Source organism: Mobula hypostoma, chromosome 26, assembly GCF_963921235.1.
Source record: "Mobula hypostoma chromosome 26, sMobHyp1.1, whole genome shotgun sequence".
Lineage (NCBI taxonomy): Eukaryota > Metazoa > Chordata > Chondrichthyes > Myliobatiformes > Myliobatidae > Mobula > Mobula hypostoma.
Window position 1 is genome coordinate 34,077,753 of NC_086122.1, and position 25,432 is coordinate 34,103,184.

The 25,432-nt window shown below is 44.0% G+C and overlaps 1 protein-coding gene across 3 annotated transcripts in view; it reads left to right on the plus strand.

The window, feature by feature from the left end:
• The first annotated feature begins 212 nt into the window (after nt 1-212).
• LOC134338178 (ribosomal protein S6 kinase 2 alpha) overlaps nt 213-25,432 on the plus strand; it is a 255,579-nt gene continuing 230,359 nt past the window's right edge. The window contains exons 1-2 of one of the 3 annotated variants that reach the window (XM_063033799.1): nt 213-501; nt 21,674-21,844. In XM_063033799.1, the coding sequence (XP_062889869.1) occupies nt 475-501; nt 21,674-21,844 (198 nt within the window). In that variant the 5' untranslated portion in view covers nt 213-474. Of the gene's footprint in view, nt 502-554; nt 1,197-21,673; nt 21,845-25,432 lie in introns of those variants that run through there. The other 2 variants (XM_063033798.1, XM_063033800.1) reach the window with 2 other exon arrangements.

Here is a 25,432-nt window from a genome sequence, read left to right on the forward strand (position 1 = left end):
ATTCGCCCGTTTTTTGCCATTTGCGCAAAACGTGTTATTTCTCGTGTGCGTTAGGTGTTTGATATTTTCTGTGAATGGGTTCCATGGTGTTTTTGTTTCATAGCTGCCTGTGTGAAGACAAATGGCAGGGTTGTATACTGCAGACATATTTTGATAATAAGTGTACTTTGAATCTTTGAATAAATACCATCTGAGCCAAGCTGACATATAAATATTTATACACAAGACTCCGGAGCAAGCAATTTTCCTAGTCTGGCAAAATTACTCGTGGATTGAACTGATTCCCTGTGTTTCTTATACCAGGAGTGAACTTAACAATTTGGTACAAAGTCAGGTGATTTACATTCAGAAATGTAATTTTGTTGGCACAGGGGAGAAAAAACAACAGAGGTTAGAACAAAAATTGAGTTAAGCAGGGAAACTCTATTCTCACCAGCATGAAATCAAGCAACAAAGGAGGATCGTTTCCCAGCAATGAGTCACTACGCTGGGTCAGAAAAGGTATTTGCTCTCAGCTTCGTGCAAGTTATGTTCAATTTTTCACTTGTTACTTTTTTGTATTCAATGATTTATCTCTCTAGAGTCCTGCATAGTGTATGGTGCTAAATTAGTTTTTGTTTCAAGTAGCAATGGCTCCTGTTCTTAAATTCTATCGAAGAGATTGAGCAATTTTTCCCCCGCTCTCTGGAGCCAGCTTTCTGTTTCAGATAAACAGCAGCTTTATTATTATCATTATTTGTCCGTGTAAGCTCTGGCGGTGTTAAAACAAAACTGACAAAGTGGAGCTGATTTGATTGACTGTGCAGTTGATTTTCATATGTGCCTTTAAAAATGATAACAAAGCTGTAAAATGAAACATATGCTTCGACATTATCAGGGCAATTTTCCAAAACCCCATGAATATTCAGTAATGGTAAGGAACTGGCACACAGAAGACACACCTTTATGTATCTGAATCACGTGCCCCGTGCATGCAGAAAGGCTAAAACATGTTGTTTAATTACTTTTAAACTGGGAATACAAAAAGGTGTTCATCTAAATGACGCTCGACCAACTTAGTGTTCAGGTGGTGCTGGGAGTAGATATATGTTTTGATCAGTCATTGGATGTGGGAGCCACCAGCAAGGGCAGCAACGAATGTGTATTCCTAACTTCAACTAATGCAGTCTTCTGGAGGTAATATCCTCACAATGCTGGTAAGTGTTCATGATCTGTTGCAGTGTTGGCGGGACGACAAAATATAGTGGATTTTGGTTAATTGGGACACGTGGGGACCAGTACATTTTAGCCCAATTAAGCTGCTGCCCCAATTAGACAAAGTTTCATGGAAATAGTTAAAAAGGCATAAAAAGACAAGCAAATTATACATGTAAATGAAGTACAGAACAAATTTGAACACTACCAATACTACTACAGTACTATGAAACTTGTGTATTAGTTCCTAATAGTTATCGACAGGAGTAATTTATCCAGCGTACACAATGAACAAAATCAGCAGACACCTGGAGCGGATAATGGACTGCGTTTGTACAATACTATTGATGATTGCATCTTCCAGGTCTTCATTTTCATTGTAACATTCAAAGTGATTGTCTACATCTTTAAATTCCTTGTAGTTCCCACCCTGTTGAAGTAGTGAAATCATTTCACTTCCACTCCCTGCTGTTTCTGGCATCTCCAAGCCTGAGTGCTTGAAACCGCAGTGAGCAAATCAGTTCTGAATTGTCTTACTGCTTACTTCTCACCTACTTATCAGTGACAAAAAAAAAATTGCTCTTTAGACAAAAAAAGCATACGTAACTGACACCATTTAAAAAATGCTCGCTGTAAGTATGGCCTAACGGCTATGCAAGCGTCCGCAACTGACGAGATTTAGAACCATTTAACTCAGTAACTAATGAAACACAGAACAAATTAGGACACTACCAATAAGACCATGTATCAGTTCTTAATAGTTATTGACGGAAGAGTGCATGCAGTACATGTTCTTTTGATTGCCTGCAGGAAAATGGACCTCAGGGTTGTATATGGTGACATACACGTACTTCAATAATAAAATTTACTCTGAACTTAACTAAAGAGAATCAGTGCAGACAGTGGCCTGTCTAACGGCCACATGACCCTCATGTGACTGGTGCTAGCTAGAAACTGTTCAGCAAGTCTCCTGCCCCAATCGAGCGGTATCATGTCCCAAACAAACGAAGAGAATCCCGGCCATTTTCCTCGATCAGTTTTTGTTCCTTGAGAGTTGCCCCATATAAGCAGCTGCCTGGGTTAACTGACGGCCCAATTAACCAGAATCCACTGCATGCCCAAGGTCGGATGATGCTGAGCGAGGGTCAGAAGTAGCACGTGGCAGCAGTTAGCGGTCTTGTCCTTCTGGGTGGCAAAGGTTGCAGGTTTGGGCAGCCTTACTAAGTTGCTCTACTGCACTTTGCAGATGGTACACTGATCAAGTACACCACATTGTGGGGGGCGGGGGGGGGTTAAAGAGGTGTAAATGAATTTTTAGTGCAGTGCACAGGGTGCCAATCAGGAGGGTTCTGTAATATTTTTTAGATAGATTATGAGAACACTAGTCCTCTTTTATTGTCATTTAGAAATGCATACACGCATTAAGAAATGATACAATGTTCCACCAGAGTGATATCACAGAAAACAAGACAGACCAAAGACTAACACTGACAGAACCACATAATTATAACATATAGTTACAGCAGTGCAAAGCAATACCACAATTTGATAAAGAACAGACCATGGGCACAGTAAAAAAAAAAGTCTCAAAGTCCTAAGTCAATTGGCTCCCAAGTCCCCGATAGCAGGCGGCAAAAGGGAGAAACTCCCTGCCATAAACCTCCAGGCACCGTCAACTTGCCCATACCTTGGAAGCAGTCGACCACAGCCGACACTGAGTCCATCCGTCTGAAAACTCCGAGCTTCCGACCAGCCTCTCCGATACAGCCTCCCAAGCGCCATCCTCTGCCGAACACCTTCGACCTCTCCCCGGCCGCTGAAACAAGCAAAGCCGAGGATTCGGGGCCTTCAGCTCCGGAGATTCCGGTTACCACACAGCAGCAGCGGCAGCAAAGCAGGCATTTCAGAAGTTTTCCAGATGTTCCGCTGTGCTCTCACATCTGTCTCCATCAAATCAGAATTGTGCACGGTCCCCTACTTGACAGATAATCATCACCGAAGTGGCCGCGCGTGCTGTCGTCGCGCCGCCATCTTCTCTCCCTTCCCGGGAGGATTTTGCCCTAAATGAATGATTTTATGTTTTTTCCCCAATTAGAGATATAGATCTAAAAGTTCTGGAGATTCAGGGGGCATATTATACTTTGCAGAACACCAGCTTTTGACTTGGTCTTCCTGGCACTGCTTTTGTGAGACTGATCCAGTCCTATTTTTTTTGATCAGGTCAGCGATGGCATTGAATTCAGCAATGAGCCTGCCATTAAATGTTAATGTGAGGTCAGATCCTCTCTCTCCTACTGAGGAAGAGCACAACCTGGTGTTTTATTGCTTTAACAGTAAAAACCGCCTAAAAGCCAGGGGTTCCCAACCTGGGGCCCACAGACCTCTCAGTTTGTGGTCCAAGTCCAGAGCATAAAAATGACTGGGAGTCCCTGGGTGCGTTGCAGACGAACGGCCCAAAGTATTGTACAGGATCCCTACCACCCATCCCACAATCCTTTTGACCCACTACCGTCAGGAAGGAGGCACAGGAGCATCCGGACGAGGACTGCCAGGCTGGATCTCAGCTTCTTCCCTCAGACTGTGAGACCCTGTCACCACTGAGGTCTCGTCACTAGGATGGCGAGCTGCTTACTGTACTGTTTGACTGTGCTGTGCTTTACTACATTCATTTTTGAATTACGTTTCATTAACGTACAGTATAATACTTTGGTTTGTGTCGCGTGTGACTTATGTAGTGAGGGTGTACCATGGTCCGGAGGAACATTGTTTTGTTTGGTTGTACAGTCAGATGACAATAAATTTGAACTTCAACTAGAATGTTATTCGTTACTTTCTACCCCATGGTGAATCTTGCTGCATGAGGAAGCCATGGACTAGACCATCATCCAAGGAGTTACAAATGGAATATTGCACAATTACCTCCAGACAATTCACTATTCTGATCTTATTTTTGACAGGTCTTTTATAAAATGGACAAGCCCTGACAGGACAATGCTTTTTATATCCTGTTACTTAGATTATTAATGACCTTTGCCCTGCGCCAGATACAGGAGAGGTGTTGCGAACAGAACATTGGACAATACGTGGCGTTCATCGACCCGATCAGGGTCTTTGATACAGTCAGCCGCGATGGTCTCTGGAAGATTGTGTCGAAGCTTGGCTGTCCCCTGAAATTCCTCACCATCCTGCATCAGCTCCATGAAGGCCAAAGCGGTCAGGTTAAACTCAACAGTGACCTGTTTGACCCATTCCCCATCAGTAGCAGCATGAAACAAGGCTGTGTTTTGGCACCAATGCTCTTTGCCATCTTTTTCTGCATGCTAGCGAAGGAGCCCACCTCGGAGAGCGCGTAGGTTCAGTTCCACACCGACAGAAATACCTTCAGTCTCTACCACCTTCTCACCCAAACAAAGACCATGCAAGAGCCCATTCTCGAGCTTCCGTATATGGACAACTGTGCTCTTCTCACGCACACAGAGGATGCGCTACAGGCTGCAGTCACTCAGTTCGCCAAGGCTGTAAGGGCTTTCGGGTTAACAGTCAGCCTGAAGAAAACAATGATCCTCAGTCAGAAGCCCTCTCATGGAGTTTACAACCCATCTCAGATCACCATTGATGACCACGGTGAGCAGTTCACCTACCTGGGCAGCGTCATCTCCAATGACACTACGGTAGTAAGGGACGTTGACAACTGACTCGCCAGAGCCAGCAGTGCCTTCGGGCACCTCCAGGTACGTGTGTGGAAGAACCACCAGCTGCATCTGTCCACAGGGCTGCCATTGTCATAACACTGCTACACGGCTCCGAAGCCTGGGCCTTGTACCACAAGCAAATCCAACTGCTCGAGCACCTCCATCAGCGCTGCCCCTGCTCCACCGTGGGTATCAGCTGGCAGGACCGTGTCTCCAACAGTGAGGTCCTGGAGGTGGCTCAGCTTCCAAGCATTGAAGCCACTTTGCTGCTCAGGCATCTCTACTGGCCAGGCCACATGCCTTGCACGGGTAACTCCAGGTTACTGAAAACAGTCCTGTACAGAGAACTCCCTCAGGGCAACAGGTGCCCCATGAAAGAGGTACAAAGACCAACTTAAGGAGCAGCTCTCTCAGGAAAATATTGAGGTCAGCAAATGGCAGCAGCTGGCTTGAGACAGGGGCTGCTGGAGAACGCTGACCTACAGAGTAGCCAAGGATCTTGAGGAATCCAGAACAGCGACTGCTGAAGAGAAGAGGAGATGCAGGAAGGATCCCACTACCCTGGTGCTCACGTCCCAGCTGTTCCCGTGTCCCCCCGGCTCCAGAGTCTGTAGGTTGAATTGGCGTCTACAGTGACCAGCGATCGTGCCGCTGCTCCTGAGGAATCTTCTTCCCATCTGACCTTCGCAAGCGAAGATCCAGCCGTCACCGCTTAGATTATTAATGTCGAATTTTCTTTTCCACCAAGAATTATTGAACATGTTATCACTGCTTTGTTTGCAATTTGGAATATGCTAGGGAGGCAGCAATTTGCCAGACTGTATTTGCTCTGCTCTTGTTGACAAGACACATCTGGACAATCTTCAACATAATCAAATAAAATTAAGGGTTTAGCTGTGCTGGAACAACATGGCTAGCACAGCAGCTAGTGATCGCGCGTATCATCAACGCTCTATCCAGTTACATAATGTTATAACCAGTACGCTCAGCTGCCATTCTGTCCCCATCACATGGTTTGAAAAACCGGCTTTTGTGGATCGTGGGGATCTCAAGAAGATTCTGGGGTGAATTACTGAATTTCAGCTTCTGGCTGAACATGCCAACCCTCAGCTTTATTCTGCATTCAGATGGAATTCTGTGATTGTTAGGGATGTGACGTCCGTAGAATACTCCTCCCTTCACTTATCTACTTAATTGTCCACTATGAATTACAAAGTCAAAAGCCAAAACAACAGAGCTTCAATTTGATTATTAGTCATCAGATTGCTTTGCTCTATTTACAATGTGGTAATGCTGCTAGTTAGAATTCACATATAATCAGCTCTTTGTTTAAACTGGTTCTCCAGCTTGATGGTGATGGCAAAGAGAGGGAAATGCTGGTCCACAGGAATACATACCTATGACTGCATACGGAATATAATTCTGATGGTAGTTTCTGATGCCAGTTTAAAGCACTAGATCTGTTTGATCTTAGGTAGTGGTGAAAGAAGATTGCCTTCAAAGAAAAGAAAGGATTTGATCTTGAGAACTATACGTCAGTCGCATCTTACAATACTGTCAGGAGCAGGCACAGTCAGATTGGTGAGAAAAACTTCAACAAGTTTTCAGTCGGTCAAGCGGCATCTGTGGGGCAGGGAGGGTGATGAAGGAAGTGATGACCCTTTCCGCCCACAGATATCGTTCAACGTGCTGAGTTCTTCCAGCAGGTATTTTGTGGCTCCGGATTCCAGCATCTGTAGTTTCTCTTGGCTCCAGATCAGTGAGAATGAGGTCACGTCGATATTCTTGTGTTGGCTCTTTCACCACGCACTGACGTGCAGCCTAGCAGCTTCGCCATTTCGGCAGTCAGCCACCTTACTTTGGGGAGGCATTTGAGGCCGGACATTCAGACTCCCCATTGTATATTATACAATTCTAGAAAATTTACATTTATATCAATAAAATGCTGCACGTCTTATTTGTTATAAACTTTAGAGATTAACATTCAAACAGTTAACTTACCCCTGTAAGTGGCTGATGTATTACTTTTATTGTTAACTCTTCAGAGATGAGTTTGCAGATCTTATTTATTTATTCAGCGATACAGTGCGAAATAGGCCCATCCGGCCCTTTGAGCTGTTGCCCAGCAACTCCTGACAGCCATGATTTAACCCCGACCCAATCGCGGGACAGTTTATGATGACCAATTAACCTACCCAGTACGCCTTTGGACAGTGGGAGGAAACCTGAGCACCCGGAGGAAACTCACGCATTCCACAGGGAGGGCCTACAGAGACTCCCGACAGAACAGCACCAGGATTGAACTCCGAAACGCCCTGAGCTGCAATAGTATGGCACCAACCGTTACTCTACCGTGGCACCCTGATAGGTATTACAGTAAGTAAGTAAATTATAGACTAACTGAAAATGACATAATGATTTGGAAAAATATAAACACGAGAAAGACTGCAGACGCTGGAAATCCAGAGCAAGACACACAAAGTGCTGGAGCAACTCAGCAGGTCAGGCAGCATCAATGGAAATGGATAAACAGTCGACGTTTCGGGACGAGACCCTTCTTCAGGACTGGAAAGGTTTCTGAATTGTGGGATCTGGTGTAGAACTGCTATTCTGAAGCCAATGGGAATAGATGGCAGTTTCACTAATCTGGACCTGACATTCTGTGGAACAAGCGTTCGCGAGCTATTAATTCTGCTTCCTTCAGCATAGGGTGGTATGGATCTCAGTGAGAATGAATCCACAATCATGCAGAGAAAAAAGCAATAGCATAAACTCCAGTTTAGGATGACTGTATGACTTCAGCAGAAAGAATTCCAAAAAATAGCTAAAGCAAGTCACTTAAAGCTCAGAGATTCAACAAGTATCAAAGTAATCCCTATAGAACACCAAGGTCAATGTCATTTTAAAGACACACTGGGATACATTCAAACAACTGGACTCATTTAAAGTTCACCTTTAAAGCATCTTGGCTTAGTGACTGCTGTTTCTGAATCATTCCAAATGATGAATACATTGTATAAGATTTGTGGTCTAACTTGTACAAACCTGCCCAGCAGTGAATATTTTCCACATGCCAGCTCTCTGCACCTGAACTTTAACATTCAGTTGCCTGCTGTTGTAACTTATCTCATAGTTCTCACTGTCTTAGCTATGAAACCCTGTTTCAAGTTGTAGTGACAGTCCACAAAAACTGATCACCAACACAAAAAAAAACCCAACTCACAACCATAAGATCATAAGATATAGGAGCAGAATTAGGCCAGTTGGCCCATCAAGTCTGCTCCGCCATTTCATCAAGGCTGATCTATTTTCCCCTCTCAGCACAATCTCCTGCCTTCTCCCCGTATCCCTTCATGCTCTGACAAATCAAGAATCTATCAACCTCTGTCTTAACGACTTGGCTTCCACAGCTGCCTATGGCAACAAATTGCACAGATTCACCACTCTCCAGTTAAAGAAATTCCTCCTCACCTCCATTCTATATGAATATCCCTCTATTTTGAGGCTATGTCCTCTGGTTTTAGATTCCACCACCATAGAAAACATCCTCTCCACGTCCACTCTATCGAGGTCTTTCAACATTCGATAAGTTTCAACGAGGTCACCCCTCGCTCTTCTGAATTCCAGGAAGTTATTATACTGAATAACAGAAAGTTGGTTTGTATTGTTCAGTAACGATATTAGGCTGTGATTGGAAGCATGCTTTGTTATTAGTAGGAGCTTTGTAATACACTCTGCTCTGCGTTGGAGCAATTAGACAACTGCAAGACATACGTCAGGGTGCCGATTACTGATTACATCTCGGAGTTCGACACCATCATCTCCTCAATATTAATCACCAAGCTTCAAAACCTAGGCCTCCATACCCCCTCCCCCCAAAAAGGGATTCTCACTTTCCTTATCAGGAGATCAGAGTTAGTGTAGATCAGTAATAGAACTTCCTTCTCACCACGACCATGCAGGCACACCTCAAGGATGTGTGTTTAGCCCTTTGCTCTACTCTCTCTATACTCCTGACTGTGTGGCCAAGGACAGCACAAGCACCATCTATAAATTCACAGATGATAACACTCAGCCAACTCCATCAGTGAACAACCTTCAGTACCACTGCGGACATCTTCAACGGGCAGTGCCTCAAGAAGGTCCCATCTTTCGGTAAGGACCCTCAACATCCAGGACGTGTCCACGTCCCCTTCTCGTCACAACCATCAGGGTGGAGAAGACTCACACTCAGCAATTTAGGAAACGTTTTTTCCCTTCTGCCGTCACATTCACTGGTTCACAAACACCACCTCGTTGATCCTTTTGTTTGCTCAATTTGTTTCAGTAATTTATAGTATTTTCATGTTTTTTCACTATACTGATATCACAGAGCAACACATTTCATGTCTCATCAGTCAGTGAAAATAAATGTGATTCGGATTCAGTAAATAAGCATTCCATGCCAGAATCCTCGCCAAGTCTTTGTCTGTTTATGTAGTTTTTTTAAAAAAATCTATTGTATTTCTCTTTTCCTTCTAAATGTGAACAAGAGAATGAACTTCAAGCCAGCACATGGTGTTATGTTTTGTAACTTCAAAACAGTAAACTAATTTAAAGGATGATATGGGAGTCAGAAATGTGGGTGTAACTTCGAGTTTATTTTAACTGAGGCACGCACGTATCATGTGGTAATGCGATGACATATACCATTCATATATTTATACATATAACCTGTAGTGAATTATTTAAATACACAAACATCTGTACATGAATGCATAATCAAACATATATATATATATATATATATATATATATATACACACACACAATTACTCAAATATTACTAAAATATAAAAACACAACATATGGTAACAAATGAATTTTGATAATAAATTGACTTTGAACTTTGTAAAGGTTTTTCCGATTAACACTGTTGCGCATTTAATATTTCAGTTATATTTGCGTAATCTTGACTACATATTGGTTGGTTAAGCATTCTTGTTCTTCAAACAATTAATTACAAGTCATATTAATGCATTAGCTACATACGACATTATACCACCATGTAATATGCGGGCACCTCGCTTAAAGAGGTTACACTCACTTTTTGAACTCGCGTGTCTTTTGAATTGATTTAATGTTTTGAAAGTTGAAAACACAACAGACAGCATGAACATTTACACCTTAATGTTTTGTTTGCATCAGCCAAGTTGATAAATCAGTGTCTTCTGAAGAAGTGGAGTGGGGTGCGAGTTAGGATGGGGAATGACCATGTGTGAAATCACCTTCAATGGTACATTGACTAAACTACCTAAAGGGCTACCAGAAATACCTGCACAAAACTATGAGAAAGGATCTCTCATTGCCTTCTAACAGTTTCTAACAAACTTCCTGTTTCTCTCTAACTTGCTAATGATGCAATATATGTTTTGGCAACCATTAGGAAACTTTAAGAGAAATAGCATTACACTCAAGTGTTGCATTCAATTATACTGTTGCTACTACAGCTATTGTATTATGCACTTAATGACATATTAATAGTAATGGTTTTATTACTATTTATTTATGGTGCAACTGTAACGAAAACCAATTTCCCTCGGGATCAATAAAGTATGGCTATGACTATGACTATATTCTATTACAGTGGATTCCAGTTAATTGGGCCATTGGTTAATTGGGGCAGCCACTCAATTTGAGCCATCTCCTAAGGAACAAAAACTAATCAATGGAGTGTAATTGATCAGTGTATCATCTGCAAAGTGCAGTAGAGCAACTTATCGAGGCTCTCCAAACCTGCAACCTTTGCCACCCAGAAGGATGAGACTTCTAACTGTGGCCGTGTGCTACTTCCAGTCCAAGTTCAGCATCACCAGGACTCGGACATACAGTGGATTCCGGTTAATTGGGGCAACTCCTAAAGAACAAAGACTAATTGAGAAAATAACCGGGATTCCCTTTGTTTATTTGGGACAGTATGCTGCTTAACTGGGGCAGGAGACTGTTGCCGAACACTTTCTAAGTAGCATCAGTCTCATGCACATCGTGTGGCCTTCAGACTCTACACTGTACTCAGTGTGAACAGTTTTTAAGTAGTGCCACTTGCATGTCTGTGTTCAAAACGCAGCACCGGTACATTTTGACCCAATTAAACAGCTGCCCCAATTAGCTGAAGTTTCACCGAAATAGTTAAAAAGGTATATAAAAAAACTACCATTTAACTGAGTAACAAATTATGTATTTAAATAAAATAAGAACAAATTAGAATGCTACAATACTACTACAGTACTATAAAACTGTGTCTTTGTTCCTAATAGTTATTGACAGAGAAATTCATCCAGTGTATGCTGCCGTGTTCTTTTGATTGACTGTAAATGAACAAAAATCAGTACAGACACCTAGTGTAGATAATGGACTGCCTTCATACAATGCTATTGATGATTGCATCCTCCAAATCTTCATTTTCATTGTAACATTCAAGATGACTGTCAATACCTCCAAAAAAGTTGTGAAATCGTTTCAATTTCATTCCCAGCTGTATCTGGCATCTCCAAGCCTGGATGCTTGAAACAGTATAGATGCAACTCAGAATCAGCACAGACTCCTACTGCAGATAACGGCCACACAAGTGCACTCGGCTGACGCTAGATAGAAACAGTTCAGCAAAGGTCCCTACCCCAATTAAGCGCCATGGTATCCCAAATAAATGAAGGGAATGCTGGCTATTTTCTTGATTAGTTTTTGTTCTTTAAGAGTTGCCCCAAATAAGCAGCTGCCCCGATTAACCAATGGCCCAATTAAGTGGAATCCACTGTATTGTCACATGACCGGCAACAATGAATATAGAATTGAATTGAGTCAGGTTTTATAAAACAATCAAACATTTATTCAACTCTGCTCAATATAAAAAATAAACAAATGAAAATCTTAACAGGAAGTAAACTGCTATGCGGCCATTTAACAAACCGCCACTCAGTACTAGTTCTTAAAGCGATAAATTCAAACACAGTTCTTAAAATGGTAAATTCAAAAGTCCAAGAGATTTATACAGTCAATTAGGAGAGACTTTCCTGAAGTAAAGAATTCCTCGAAGACATGACGTCATGCCAGTCCCAGCCGGATTCTGACTTGTCCGCAGGATTCACGATGATGGAAATAAAACGGTTTAAAGACACTGACCTTCCCTGTCTGGATTCTAGATCCTGCACAGCCTTTTCTGCCACTTTTAGCAGAGGCTATCTCATGCAGATCCCTCTTTCTTGAATTAATTCAATAATAGTCGATCCTTTTCAACCATTGAACAATTCCTTCAGGTTTCTGTTTTCACTCTACAATATTACTGAAAAGATACATCAACAAACCTGACAGCGATTGATTAAACTGCCAGTCCAGCACTTTTGTACCTTACAACAGAACGTAAAACTCCGGTTTAGATCAAAACTGCGTCATAAAGCAAATACGCAGCGGAGCGGAGTTTCTGGCTGACGTTCTAACTGGAAAACTAACTGCGTCACCCCAGGGGCCTCCTTTTATACCCGAGGTGAACATGTCATCACGTGACCTCACATCAGTGGGAAAATTACATCAGGTGACCTCCAAAAGACCATTACATAATCCTTATTAGCTACTCAATTACATCATGGTCATAAGACAGTCACAAGATATCCATGAAGTATGTAACAGTATATATAAAATTTAATTGTATCAAGTGCAAAAAGAGAAAAGAAATAGTGAGGCGGTGTTCATGGGTTGACTCCCTTATGTTATTCTATTATCTAAAGACACACTAAGATACTAGAATATTGCTCACTTCTTGGATGGAGCCCAGGAGATGAAGAAACCTTGCACATCACTCTCAAGGTCATCTCACTCCATCACTAGTGCACTGAGGACCACCAATGAAACTGCAAGTACCGGAACCTGAAACAAAGACTGAACTGCTGGAAGATCTCAGCCAGTCAAGCATTATCTACTCAGAGATACATCACAGTAAGAGGCCCTTCTGGCCCATGAGCCCAATTAACCTACTAACCCATACGTCTTTGGAAGGCGAGGGGCAGCTGGGATACCCGAAGGAAACCCACGCAGTGACGGGGAGAACGTACAGACTCCTCGCAGACAGCTGCAGGAACTGAACCTGGGTCGCTGGTGTTGTAATCGTGCTGCGCTAACCGCTGCGTAACTGCGCCCTCTTTCTGTGGAAAGGGATACCATCTAATGCTGCAGGTCAAGGGCCCTTCACAAAACTGCACTGTAGTACCAGTGGATATCATCCACTCAACAGATGCCTTTGAACCTTCTAAACTCAAAACTTCTGTAACCTTGCAAGTTTCAATTTAAACACCACCCTAAAGGGAATCACATCGTCATAGTACTAAAACACTCAAATCTGTGGAAGCACCAGTATCATAAGGGTACTCTGCCATCTCCAACGGGATCCCACCACCAAGCATATCCTTCCCTCCCTCCCACACTCCACTTTCTGCAGGTATCGCTCCCTACCCGACTCCCTTGTCCATTCGTCCCTCCCCACTGATCTCCCCCCAGCAGTTATCCTTGCAAGCAAAACAAGTACCATACCTGCCCCTACACCTCCTCCCTCACTACCACTCAGGGCCCCAAACAGTCCTTCCAGGTGAAGCGACACTTTATCTGTGAGCCTGTCGGGGCCATCTACTGTATTCAGTGCTCCCAGTATGGTCTCCAGTACATTGGTGAGACCTGAGGTAGATTGGGACTGTATTCAGTGCTCCCAGTATGGTCTCCAGTACATTGGTGAGACCTGAGGTAGATTGGGACTGTATTCAGTGCTCCCAGTATGGTCTCCAGTACATTGGTGAGACCTGAGGTAGATTGGGACTGTATTCAGTGCTCCCAGTATGGTCTCCAGTACATTGGTGAGACCTGAGGTAGATTGGGACTATATTCAGTGCTCCCAGTATGGTCTCCAGTACATTGGTGAGACCTGGGGTAGATTGGGACTGTATTCAGTGCTCCCAGTATGGTCTCCAGTACATTGGTGAGACCTGAGGTAGATTGGGACTGTATTCAGTGCTCCCAGTATGGTCTCCAGTACATTGGTGAGACCTGAGGTAGATTGGGACTGTATTCAGTGCTCCCAGTCTGGTCTCCAGTACATTGGTGAGACCTGAGGTAGATTGGGACTGTATTCAGTGCTCCCAGTATGGTCTCCAGTACATTGGTGAGACCTGAGGTAGATTGGGACTGTATTCAGTGCTCCCAGTATGGTCTCCAGTACATTGGTGAGACCTGAGGTAGATTGGTACTGTATTCAGTGCTCCCAGTATGGTCTCCAGTACATTGGTGAGACCTGAGGTAGATTGGGACTGTATTCAGTGCTCCCAGTATGGTCTCCAGTACATTGGTGAGACCTGAGGTAGATTGGGAGACTGCTTCGTCAAGCACCTACGTTCCACCCGCCAGAAAAAACGGGATCTCCCAGTGGCACCCATTTCAATTCTACTTCCCATTCCCATTCCGACATGTCATCCATTGCCAGGATTAGGCCACACTCAGGTTGGAGTAGCAATACCTTATATTCCATCTGGGCAGCCTCCAACCTGATAGCACCAACATTGATTTCTCAAACTTCCAGTAATTACACTCCCTTCTACCTGCTCTTTTCCTTCACCATTCCCATTTCCCTCTCTCACCTTATCTCCTTACTTGTCCATCACCTACCTTTGGTGCTCCCCTACCATCCCTTTCTCTCGTGGCCTTCTGTTCTCTCCTATCAGATTTCCCCTTCTCCAGCCTTTAATTCTTTCACCATTCAACTTCCCAGCTCTTTACTTCAGCCCCCACCCTCTCCCAATTTGACCTATCTCCTACTACCTCGTACCTCTTCGTCTCCTTCCCCCACCTTCTTAATCTGACTCCTAATCTCTTTTATCCAGTCCTGATGAAGTTCTCGGCCTGAAAAGTTGACTGTTCACTCTTTTCCATTGACGCTGCCTGGCCTGCTGAGTTCTCCAGCATTTTTGTGTGGATTACTTTGATTTCCAGCAATCTGCATTCTCTTGTTCATAAAGGCAATATTGTTTCAAGAAAGTGACTATTACCTTCTCAAAGACATTCAGGAATAGATAGTAAAACATTGCACTTGCCTGCAACAGCCATGGGCCATAATGATTATTCGGTAGAATGAGTCATTTAGATTATAGGTGGTGCTCCTGACTGAGCAGCCATAATCCTCATTATATTGTAGGTTGACGTGTCAGTCCACAGCCACCTCTTGTGTCATGATGAGGCCACTCTCAGGGTGGAGGAGCAACACTTTATATTCTGTCTGGGCAGCCTGTTGGCATGATATTGCTTTCTCCCAGTAAAAAAAATTCCCACCCCCTCCTGTCTTCCTCTATTCCCCACTCTGGTCCCTTACCTCTTCTCACCTGCCTATCACCTCCCCTTTCTTTCTTTTTAAATCTTTTTATTGAATAAGTATACAAAAAGGTAAACCATATAAACATTAATACAATGTTAAAATATAATAGAATTCCAGAAGGTATCAATACCAAAAAAAATACTACAAACAATGTAATTTAAACATAAAAAACCAAGATAACATAATAGTATACTATCACCTCCCCAAGGTCCCCCTCCTCCTTCCCTTTCTCCTTTGGTCCTCTCTCCTCTCCTATCAAATTCCTCCTCTTACCTTTCCCACCCACCTGGCTTCACCTATCACCTTGTAGCTAGCCTCCTTCCCCATACCCCACCTTTTTATTCTGTCTTCTTCCCCTTTCCTTTCTAGTCCCAAAGAAGAGTCTTGGCCTGAAGCATTGGCTGTTTGTTCATTCCCACAGATGCTGCATTCCTCCAGCAGTTTGTGTGCATTGCTTTGGATTTCCAGCATCGGCAGAATTTCTAGCGTTCACAATGGAACATTTTTTCTCTGAACCACATAAGAAACAATGTTAACATGACAGATTATCTCAAGGATTTGGCTTGCGAGCTTTCATACTGTAGCTCTGATAAGTTCCTCAGATCGACTGCTGCTTCTTGTTAGGGAATTCTAAGTCAGGAGGGTTTTACCATGAAGTAGCAACATCCTTCCTCAGCTAACATCTCAACTTGCTAACTTCACAACTGCTGAGTTCCTCCAGCATTTTGTGTGTGTTTATTTATTCAGATACAATGCAGAATAGGACCATCCAGCCCTTCGAGCTGCACACTTTGAACTTTGACCTGCAACCCCGATTTACTCCAAGCCTAATCATGGGACCATTTACAACAGGGGTTCCCAACCTTTTTTGCACTGTGGACCAGTTTAATATTGTCAATATTCTTGTGGACCGGCCGAATGGTGGGGTGGGGGGGTGTTCAAGTAGGGTTAAACTCACCTCAATATGTCTTTTACAGTTAGGGTTGCCAACTTTCTCACTCCTAAATAAGGGACAAAAGTAGCAGTCAAATCCCGGGACATTTTACCCCAGGAAAGACTACCATGACCATGAAGCCTTGCGCGGGGACCTGTGTGCGCATGCGTGACGTGCTCATGTGATGTGCGCATACGCGTACGTGCCAATTTTTTTCCACAAATCGGTTTTGACTTAATCTTCCCGACTATACTGTACATACATAATTTCTACTTTATATAGGCTGTGTATTTATCATATCATTCCTGCTTTTACTATATGTTAGTGTTATTTTAGGTTTTATGTGTTATTTGGAATGATTTGGTAGGTTATTTTTTTGGGTTTGGGAACGCTCAAAAATTTTTCCCATATAAATGAATGGTAATTGCTTCTTCGCTTTACGCCATTTCGGCACAAAAGGTTTCATAGGAACGCTCTACCTTAGTGGGGGAAATACGGGACAAGGGCGGTCCCGTATGGGACAAGCCAATTTAGCCCAATATACAGGACGTCCTGGCAATACAGGACAGTTGGCAACCCTAAGTTCAACAGTGCGTGACAGGGAATGAGGAAAGGTGCAGCTGACTCATATCGTTTCCTTGTGGCCCGGTAGCACATGCTTTGTGGCCTGGTACCGGTCCGCGGCCTGGTGGTTGGGGACCGCTGATTTACAATGACCAATTAACCAACAAATGAACAAACGCCTTACAGGCTGCGGCGGGAATTGAACCCGGGGCGTCTGTACTGTAAGGCGTTGTGCTAACTACTACGCTACTGTGCTACCCATATTGCTTTAGATTTCCAGCATCTGCAGAATCTCTGGTGTTAGTAGCTATGCAACTGTTTGACAATGCTGTTCCAAAGAAAATCAAGCAAACATGAGACTGGAAAGAAAAGATATTTAATTATTTCAAATGATCAGAAGGTCAGCACTTAGGATTTGAGAAAGTAGAGATTTATAAAAGAATGTTGCGATGAACTGACAGACTCCTGACATGCATCCGCTCCAAAAGATTATTCTTTTGGCTCTGATGAATAACTGTCTTGGACAATGTAATGAATTTACAAGGCCACATTTCACTCAGAGATTATGGAAAGCTTCTTGCACAGAATTGCCGACAAACCTCTTATGCACAATCAAATAAATGCTTCCCCAGTAGTTAAATTACGTTCGTCTATGCCAATTCCCCTTTTAGGATCTTAAATTCCAGTGAACGCACTCAGGCTTCAAAACTCTACATAATGAAAGCTTTCCAAACCACTACATGTAAATTCTATCTTGCTTTTTTTACATACAAATTCTATCCTGTTTTCAGTCCACAAACTCTTCTTCATTTATTGTACATTCACACACCGAGGATAGGCAGGCAAGCTAACACTCGGAGCAGGTAATAACAAAGGAACGTTACGGCCATTGCGAAGAAGATACTCCCATGATGCTGTTGGATGGAGCTCAAGAATTTTGACTCAAGTAATAGAAAGACAAGAACATGTCCAAGTCCAGCTGGTGTGAGACTTGAAGAACACACAGGAGCAGACGGCTGCCTTTGCCGTTCAGAGGGCAGGAGGTTTGTGAAGTACTAGAGGCAGCCTTGACTTGTTGCCACAACGTATTTTATAGACATAGTTGGTGGAAAGTATGAATGTTCAGACAGATTAGACATCAATCATATGGCTGCCCTGCTCTGAAGTTCTTTCTGTGAGGTTAGATATATATTTAAAGTAGGTGGATTTGATTACTCCATGTAGTTGAGGCAATGGGTTTGGTAAACCTTGCATCAAACTATTGGTATATGGCATAATATACTGACATAGAGTCATAGAAAAGTACAGCACAGGAACAGGCCCTTCAGCCCATCTAGCCAGTGCCAAACCAATTAAATGGTCTGCTTCCACTGACCTGCACTGGGACCTCCATACCCCTACCATACATATATTTATCCAAACTTCTCTTAAATATTGAAATTAAGCTGGCAGCTCATTCCACACTCTTATGACCCTCTGAGTGAAAAAATTTCCCTTGTGTTTCCCTTAAAACTTTTCACCTTTCACCCTTAACCCATGACCTCTAGTTGTAGTCCCACCCAGCTTCAGTGGAAAAAGCCTGCTTGCATTTACCCTGTCGATGCCCCTCATAATTCTGAACAACACACACAAAATGCTGGAGGAACTCAGCAGGCCAGGCAGCATCTATGGAAGAGAGTACAGTCAACATTTCAGGCCGAAACTCTTCCACAAGACTGGAAATTCCCTCAATCTTCTACGTTCCAAGGACTAAAGTTCTAACCTATTCAATCTTTCCATGTAACTCAGATCCTCCAGACCCAGCAACATCCTTGTAAGCTTTTTCTGTACTCTTTCAAAGTTATTTACATTTTTAGGCCTCACTGATGTCTTATCCCACTTTAACATAACACCCCATTTCCTGTACTCAATACTCTGTCGAAGATACCTACAGAGTGCAATCAGATGGGGAGTTAATAAATATCCACTCTTTAGGTTTCTCATGATGAAGAAAAGCCTATGTTTTGTAACTGCTGGAAGTGGTTAATCCAGCAGATAAAGTGATTGGCCTCCAGCCACACCTACCTTCAGCCACGCTATGTTGTCAGTGGAGTTACACTTTTATTTCCCTCGACTTAAATTCTATTAAAGCTCCTTGATATCACAAGGCCAAATTCTGACTTAACATTGTTGTCTATCAACCACTTTCCCCTCACTTCCGGAACTCAGGTCTGTCGAGGATATTTGGATGAAGCCAATCAATAGGATCTCCAGCAAATCAAAAATGAGAAGTTTATTACTGTATGTGGCTGCAGCCTCTATGCTCACGATCGATTAGATGGTTGTGATTGGTTAAATTGGTTTCTTCCTCCATTACATCATTCACTGTTAGACTTTCAATGCAGTTGCCCAGCTAAATCATCCTTCAAACCTACGTTACCTAGGGTCACCAACTTCAGGTTCTGAGCACCAGAGTTATAGAAACACACACCACCTTAGGTTCAAAGCCATTACCACCATCACCACAGTAGCACAGCCTTTACAGCAGCTGCTACAGCTTGAGGAGTTCCAGAGTTTGGAGTTCAACCCTGGCAGCATTCTGTAAGGAGTCTCTCTGCGTCCTTCCCATGGAATGTGTGGGTTTTCCCCGGGTGCTCTGGCTTCCAGCCACAGTCCAAAGGTTATCCGGTCACAGTAAAGTGTCCCGTGATTGGTTTGGGGTTAAATTGAGGCTGTCAGGGGCTGCTGGGCAGCATCACCAGAATGGCTAGCGGGGCCTCTTCCACACTGTAGCTCTAAATAAATAAATACAATAAACCACGCTGATATGCAATTCACAGTTTTTACATGCTTCTTTGTTCGTGTCCCCTAAAACTTTCACTTCTTTATTCAACAAAGCTAACTCCAGATTTCGAAGTGTGGAACTAAGTTTAACTGTGGAGAGAGTGCCATTAACAATACTCGTCAAGCCGGGAAGAGAGAGCAACATTTGGCTCATTTGAGGTCTTGGCTCTGCATACAGCACCGGGGGGGGGGGGGGGGTCCTACAGAATTCTGATCCGGGCTTTCTGATGACGAAGCTTGTGTAGTGTTGGGTGAAGGAAGTACAATAGACCAGGGTACGTTATCCAAACATACAACATTCAGGCATGAACTAAGATTCAGTAGGTTCCAGGCAAAGATCACCGCCAAAAAGAGGAAGCCTACCCATCAACTTCCAAAATATATTTGTGGCTACCTGGTTACAAAGGAACCATGCCTTTTATTTATGCCATGGACCCTTGCCATTAATGATGGGTCCATGGATGGAGACAAAGGTTTGTCAATGAGTATGGTTGGAATATTGGCATTGTAAACGTTCGGCTCTTCTTCAAATTTTAATTTTAATCCAACTCTGATGGTGAGCACAACTTTTAACATCTCATATGGTCTAAGGCAGGGATTCCCAATCTGGGGTCCACAGATCCCCTCATTAATGGTGAGGGTCGAAGGCAAGCAAGTGCCTTGCTTTTTAACACTGGTTTGATTGCAGCAGTGAAACCCAAGGTGCTGGCTGAAATGTCACCAGAAGATGGAAATTTCAGTCCTGGCCAAGGTGAACAACTTTTTTTTCCCTGGATGGAATGATGTTCACTGTCAAATGAATGAAGGCAGAGCAAAAATCTTATGTTGTGTGTCATCCAGGCGGAACAAGCCAAACTGAAATACACTGAGGTAGTACAAAATTACCCAACACAGGACAAGGTGCTGCGGCTACAGAGAAAGAGCAGTGCAGGGGAACAAATAAAGTGCACCGGATCAAGAGTTCATCTCTAACTTCTGAGAGGCGCATTCAGAAATGCGACTAAAGCAGGCTGGAAGCTCTCCCTGAGTCTGGTGGAAAAGTGGGAGACCAAGGACAACTTGGTGCTGTACCATGTAGACAGAAGTGAGGACCCTGAACCACACCCAGGGCACAATAGAGAAGATGGCCAAGAAGAGATGGAGGACCTTCGTTGCTGCCCTAAACACCCTCTGCGTAATAGGCAGTCAGTAAGTCGGTTGAGTCTGGTGGTATATGCTTTTGAATCTTCTGACAGGATTGGAGGAGATCCTTGATTAATGTTGCCTAATTTCCCAAGACAACAGGAGGTATAGCCAGAGTCAGTGGAGATGAAGTTGGGCTGGGCCAGGTTCACAACTCTCCAGAGTTCCTCGCTGTTCTTGGGCACAGCAGTTGCCCCATGCAGTGATGCATCCAGACAGGATGCTTTTCTTTGGAGCATCTGTTACAAATTGCAACCAATCATCAAGGCCGTCCCTTAGCCTTCTGCAGAAGGTCAAATTATTAACATGAGGTTCTGCAGATACTGGAAAAACAGAGCAACACCCACAAAATGCCGGAGGAACTCAGCAGGCTAGGCGGCGTCAATAGAAATGAATAAACAGTCCACGTTTCGGGCCGAGACCCTTCTTCAGGACTGTCAGATCAGTTTCGGGTCGTGGCTCTTCTTCGGGGCAAATGATTGGTGACATTTATATCCGGAGTCTGAAGCTCTCCACCATCAGCATCACAACACCGCTGATACAGAGAGAGGCACGTACTCTGCCCAGAACCAGCCCCTTCGTTTTGTTGACATTGAGGCTGTTGCCTTGAATGTTCTATTATCATAAACGTGCAAATGTAGCAATAAACAACACGAACACTCTAACCTTGCAGGTTTGCAAAATAAAAAAGACTCAGGTTACAGACCTACCAGAAGGGGATTACAAGCTAACCACTGTGAGCCACCCTACCGTTCTTTCTGAGGAGGCACCGACACCCGAAGCGGATCGGGAAGGATAAAGAAATGCTACGGGTCGGGTTCCTTTGGGGGTGGGGTGGGGGCTATTTGGTGAAAGAAAACTCGCCCACTTTACCATTTGTTCTTCACTCCCTCTCTGCAGACCCCGATCTCACCTTGTAGCCATAGCGCAACTCTGCGCGGACTCCAGGTGTTGACAGGCTCCATCTCCCGGATCTGGAGCTGGTACAGGAACGACAACCCACCAGCGCGCCCGAACTCACGGCAACTTTCACCAAACTTCAGCCGTTTCCGCCTGCGTCGTCACCCACAGGTAGGCGGCAGCGCCTCTCTCATTGGCGGGTTGCGCTGTCAATCTTGGAGTTAAGGTGTGCCCTCGAGATCCAGAGAGAGAGGAGGAGGAGGGAGGAGGGGAGGAGGGGAGGAGTGTTCCACCAAGAAAGGTGGAAGAAGGGAGAAGGTAGACATCGAGAAAACATTGAGCACGGCAAGCGAAAGGAACGGTCAGAGAGGGGAATGGAGAGAGAGCAGAGAGCGTTGACCTTCAGTGATTAAGCGGAAGGCACGTCCTTCGTCGATTTAGCGCGTAGTTCGTTCTGCTTTAATGCTCAGCTGAAAGTTTATTTGGGGTTCCATTGGAAGCGGGAAGAATCCATAGCTGATCCCTCAGCCGAAGGGGAAAGTCAACAGCTAACTGAGAGACGGAAAGAGCGAAGCTGCGGACAAGTTCGTTCGTTGTGCGCCGTGTTGTATGGCGTGGGCGATCATGGTGTTTGACCATGATGGTTCTTGGCAAATTTTTCTATAGAAGTGGTTTGCCGTGGCTTTTTTTCTGGACAGTGTCTTTACAGAACGGATTACCTTAGCCAATATTTCTTCAAAGATTGTCTGTGTAGTGTCACTCATCGCATAAACAGGATTTGTGATGTGCACCAGCTGCTGGTAGGACCATCCACCACCTGCTCCCATGGCTTGTCATGACCCTGATCCGGGGCTAAGCAGGTGCTACACCTTGCCCAAGGGTGAGCTGCAGGCTGGCAGAGGGAAGTACACCTCCTTTGGTAGAGACTTATCTCCACCCCATCATCCAGCACCAGGACCAGAGCCTGCCTTAATTCACTAGTTGGACTTGTCTCTCCACAGATGCTGCCCAACCTAATGAGTGTTTCCACCAGTTTCTCTTTTTACTTCAGATTTTCAGCACCTGCCATTTTATTTTAATTTGCATTTTGCAGCCCAGCTACCCCTGATAGTAACTCTCATTTCGTTTGCCTTTACACTTGTGTGCTGATGAAACATTCTTGAATTGAGACTTGGAACTGTGAGGCCACTGCGCTACTCTGAATGGAAATGAGTTAAATGAAGTTAATCAACGACAGGAAATGGCTGAGTAAGATTAAAGTCATGATAAGATTTGACAGCAGGAAGTGATGTGTGCTAACCTGGAATGCAGAGGAGAATAATCAAGGGATTTTAATGGATGGGTGGCCAAAACAATCAGCAGGCTACTGTGACTCACTATGAGCTGGTTCACAGAGCGATCCCAATTTCCCATTTCCTCGTAAACTATTCTGCCCACATTCCTATCAATTCCACTCAGATTCCTTTAGTCACAAACAAGAGAAAATCTGCAGATGCTGGAAATCCAAGCAATGCACTGGAGGAACTCAGCAGGCCAGGCAGCACCTAGGGAAAGGAGTGAACAGACGACGTTTCGGGCCAAGTCCCTACACCAGCTCTGATGAAGGGTCTCGTCCCGAAACGTCGACTGTTTACTCTTTTCCATGGATGCTGCCTGGCCTGCTGAGTACCTCCAGCATTCTGTGTGTGTTTCCTTCAGTCTGGTATGGTGGTTGTCCATCATGTCTGATGATGACAGGAAATCTGTGCAGGAGAGTTTTTAAAGTGGAAAACCATTGCACTGGGGGAGCTCCACTTTCGACCTCAAAAGTCCGAGTCCAGAGGTACAAACAAGCATCACAAACTGGGGTCTTCCTTGTTTGCAGTGGATGACCACGACATCTTCTGTGCCTTCGTTCTCCACGGAGCATTGCCGTACCATCATCCTGGCAGTTGGATCTTACTGCAGTTCTCATCCGCGCAGTCCACCGGAGCTGAATTTGCACACTAGGACAGGCATGTCCCTATCCCACCGGCCACCCTCACCCGCTTTAGCCGTCCTGTCGAGGCGGTGTTGTGGGGTGCGGCCGCTGTCACATGCAAACAGCTACTTGCAGCCACCGGTGAGAGCCGGGTGTCCGGTGGGGGCCAACGGTGAGCGAGCTGCCCCAGAACGGACAGGACAAGCCCCTTCACCAGAGCTGCTACCCCTCCCTGGGCAACGCACACACCTCAGTCATGTATAGACTGGGGGGTAACTTACAGCAGCCAAAGAATCTGCTAACCCACGTGTTTGGGATGCCGGAGCAACTGGAGACAGGCAGGGATAACGGTGCAGTCACAAGCAGAATGTAGAAATTCTGCACAAACAGGACAACAGAATCACTGGAGCTGTCAGGCAGCAGGTTAATAAGATGCAGCTCTGTGTCACCCACAACACTGTTGTCAGTCAACAGACCATTGGGATGTATAATGATAAATACACGGAATACCAGGAATGTCTTTTTAAAACCAACAACATTTATCAGGTGCAGCCTTGCAAGAATGGGTATCTCCTGTCTTTGTTGCATAAACAGCAGTCGTGTGATCGAATTCAATCAGTTCACCGATGTGTAGACCAGGTGTTTCAAAGACTCAAAGTACACTTATTATCAAAGTTTGCATGTGGTATACAACCCTGAGATTTGTCTTCCCCGCAGACAGCCACGAAACAAAACTGCAGATCTCGTTCTAAGAAAAATATCAACCCCCAACACCAACGCACAAAAAAATGGAAGTCTCACAAATGGCAGAAAAACGAGTAAAAAATATGAAGCACAAAATTGAATGAGAAGGATAAGCACATATCCGTCTACACATTGATGGTCAATGCCGTTCACCAATGCGTAGACCAGGTATTTCAAAGTTTCAAAGTACATTTATTATCAAAGTAAATATGCGTATACAACCCTGAGATTGGTCTTCCCACAGGCTTTCAAATGAGGATATCCAAAACACTACGTTTTTTTTTCCAGATGCTGCCTGATATGATGTAGATTATAAGAACTTTATGATTTTATTTCTGATTTCCAGTTTCTGCAGTATTTGCATTTTTAATGATGTGGAATGGACAATTGTATTTATAGTCTGCTGATAATAAAATGCCTGGTGGCAGTGTGAGCTTTGAGTATAAAATTGCACACAGATTCCCTAGTAATAAAGGCCATTATATCATTTGCCTTCCTAATTGCTTTCTGAACCTTCATGTTAATTTTTAGTAATTGTGTGCAAGGACATTGAGATCCCACAGAACAATTCTCAATCTCTCACTGTTTAAAAAACAATTACTATTTTTTTTTCTATAGAAGTGTATGATTTCACAATTTTCTACATTATATTATGTGTCAATTTCTTTATGGATATATAGTTAGGCTATCTATATTTCCTTGAATTGTCTCTTTCCACAATGTGAAGGGGGACAAGGATCTGATAAGGTTTTGATGCCCTCCTGTAATTTGGTGTCAGTACACCGCTGTGGTTAGATATTACTCTATCGGCCTGTGCAAATATCAACGTCATGCTCTGTGTAGGCAACAATACCAAACCTCAGTGGAACCACCACGTGAAGGTGACTCACTGATGGAACTGAGCTACAGTTGGTTGCACATAGGGATTATGCTCCCCGAGACAATTAATGTGCAGATTAAATTTTAGCTGTCAGGGGAAAGTTTAAGACCAAGGAAGAATATGGAAATCTGGGTGTTGACACACAGAATGTGTTGGATTTGCTTGATACAACCTG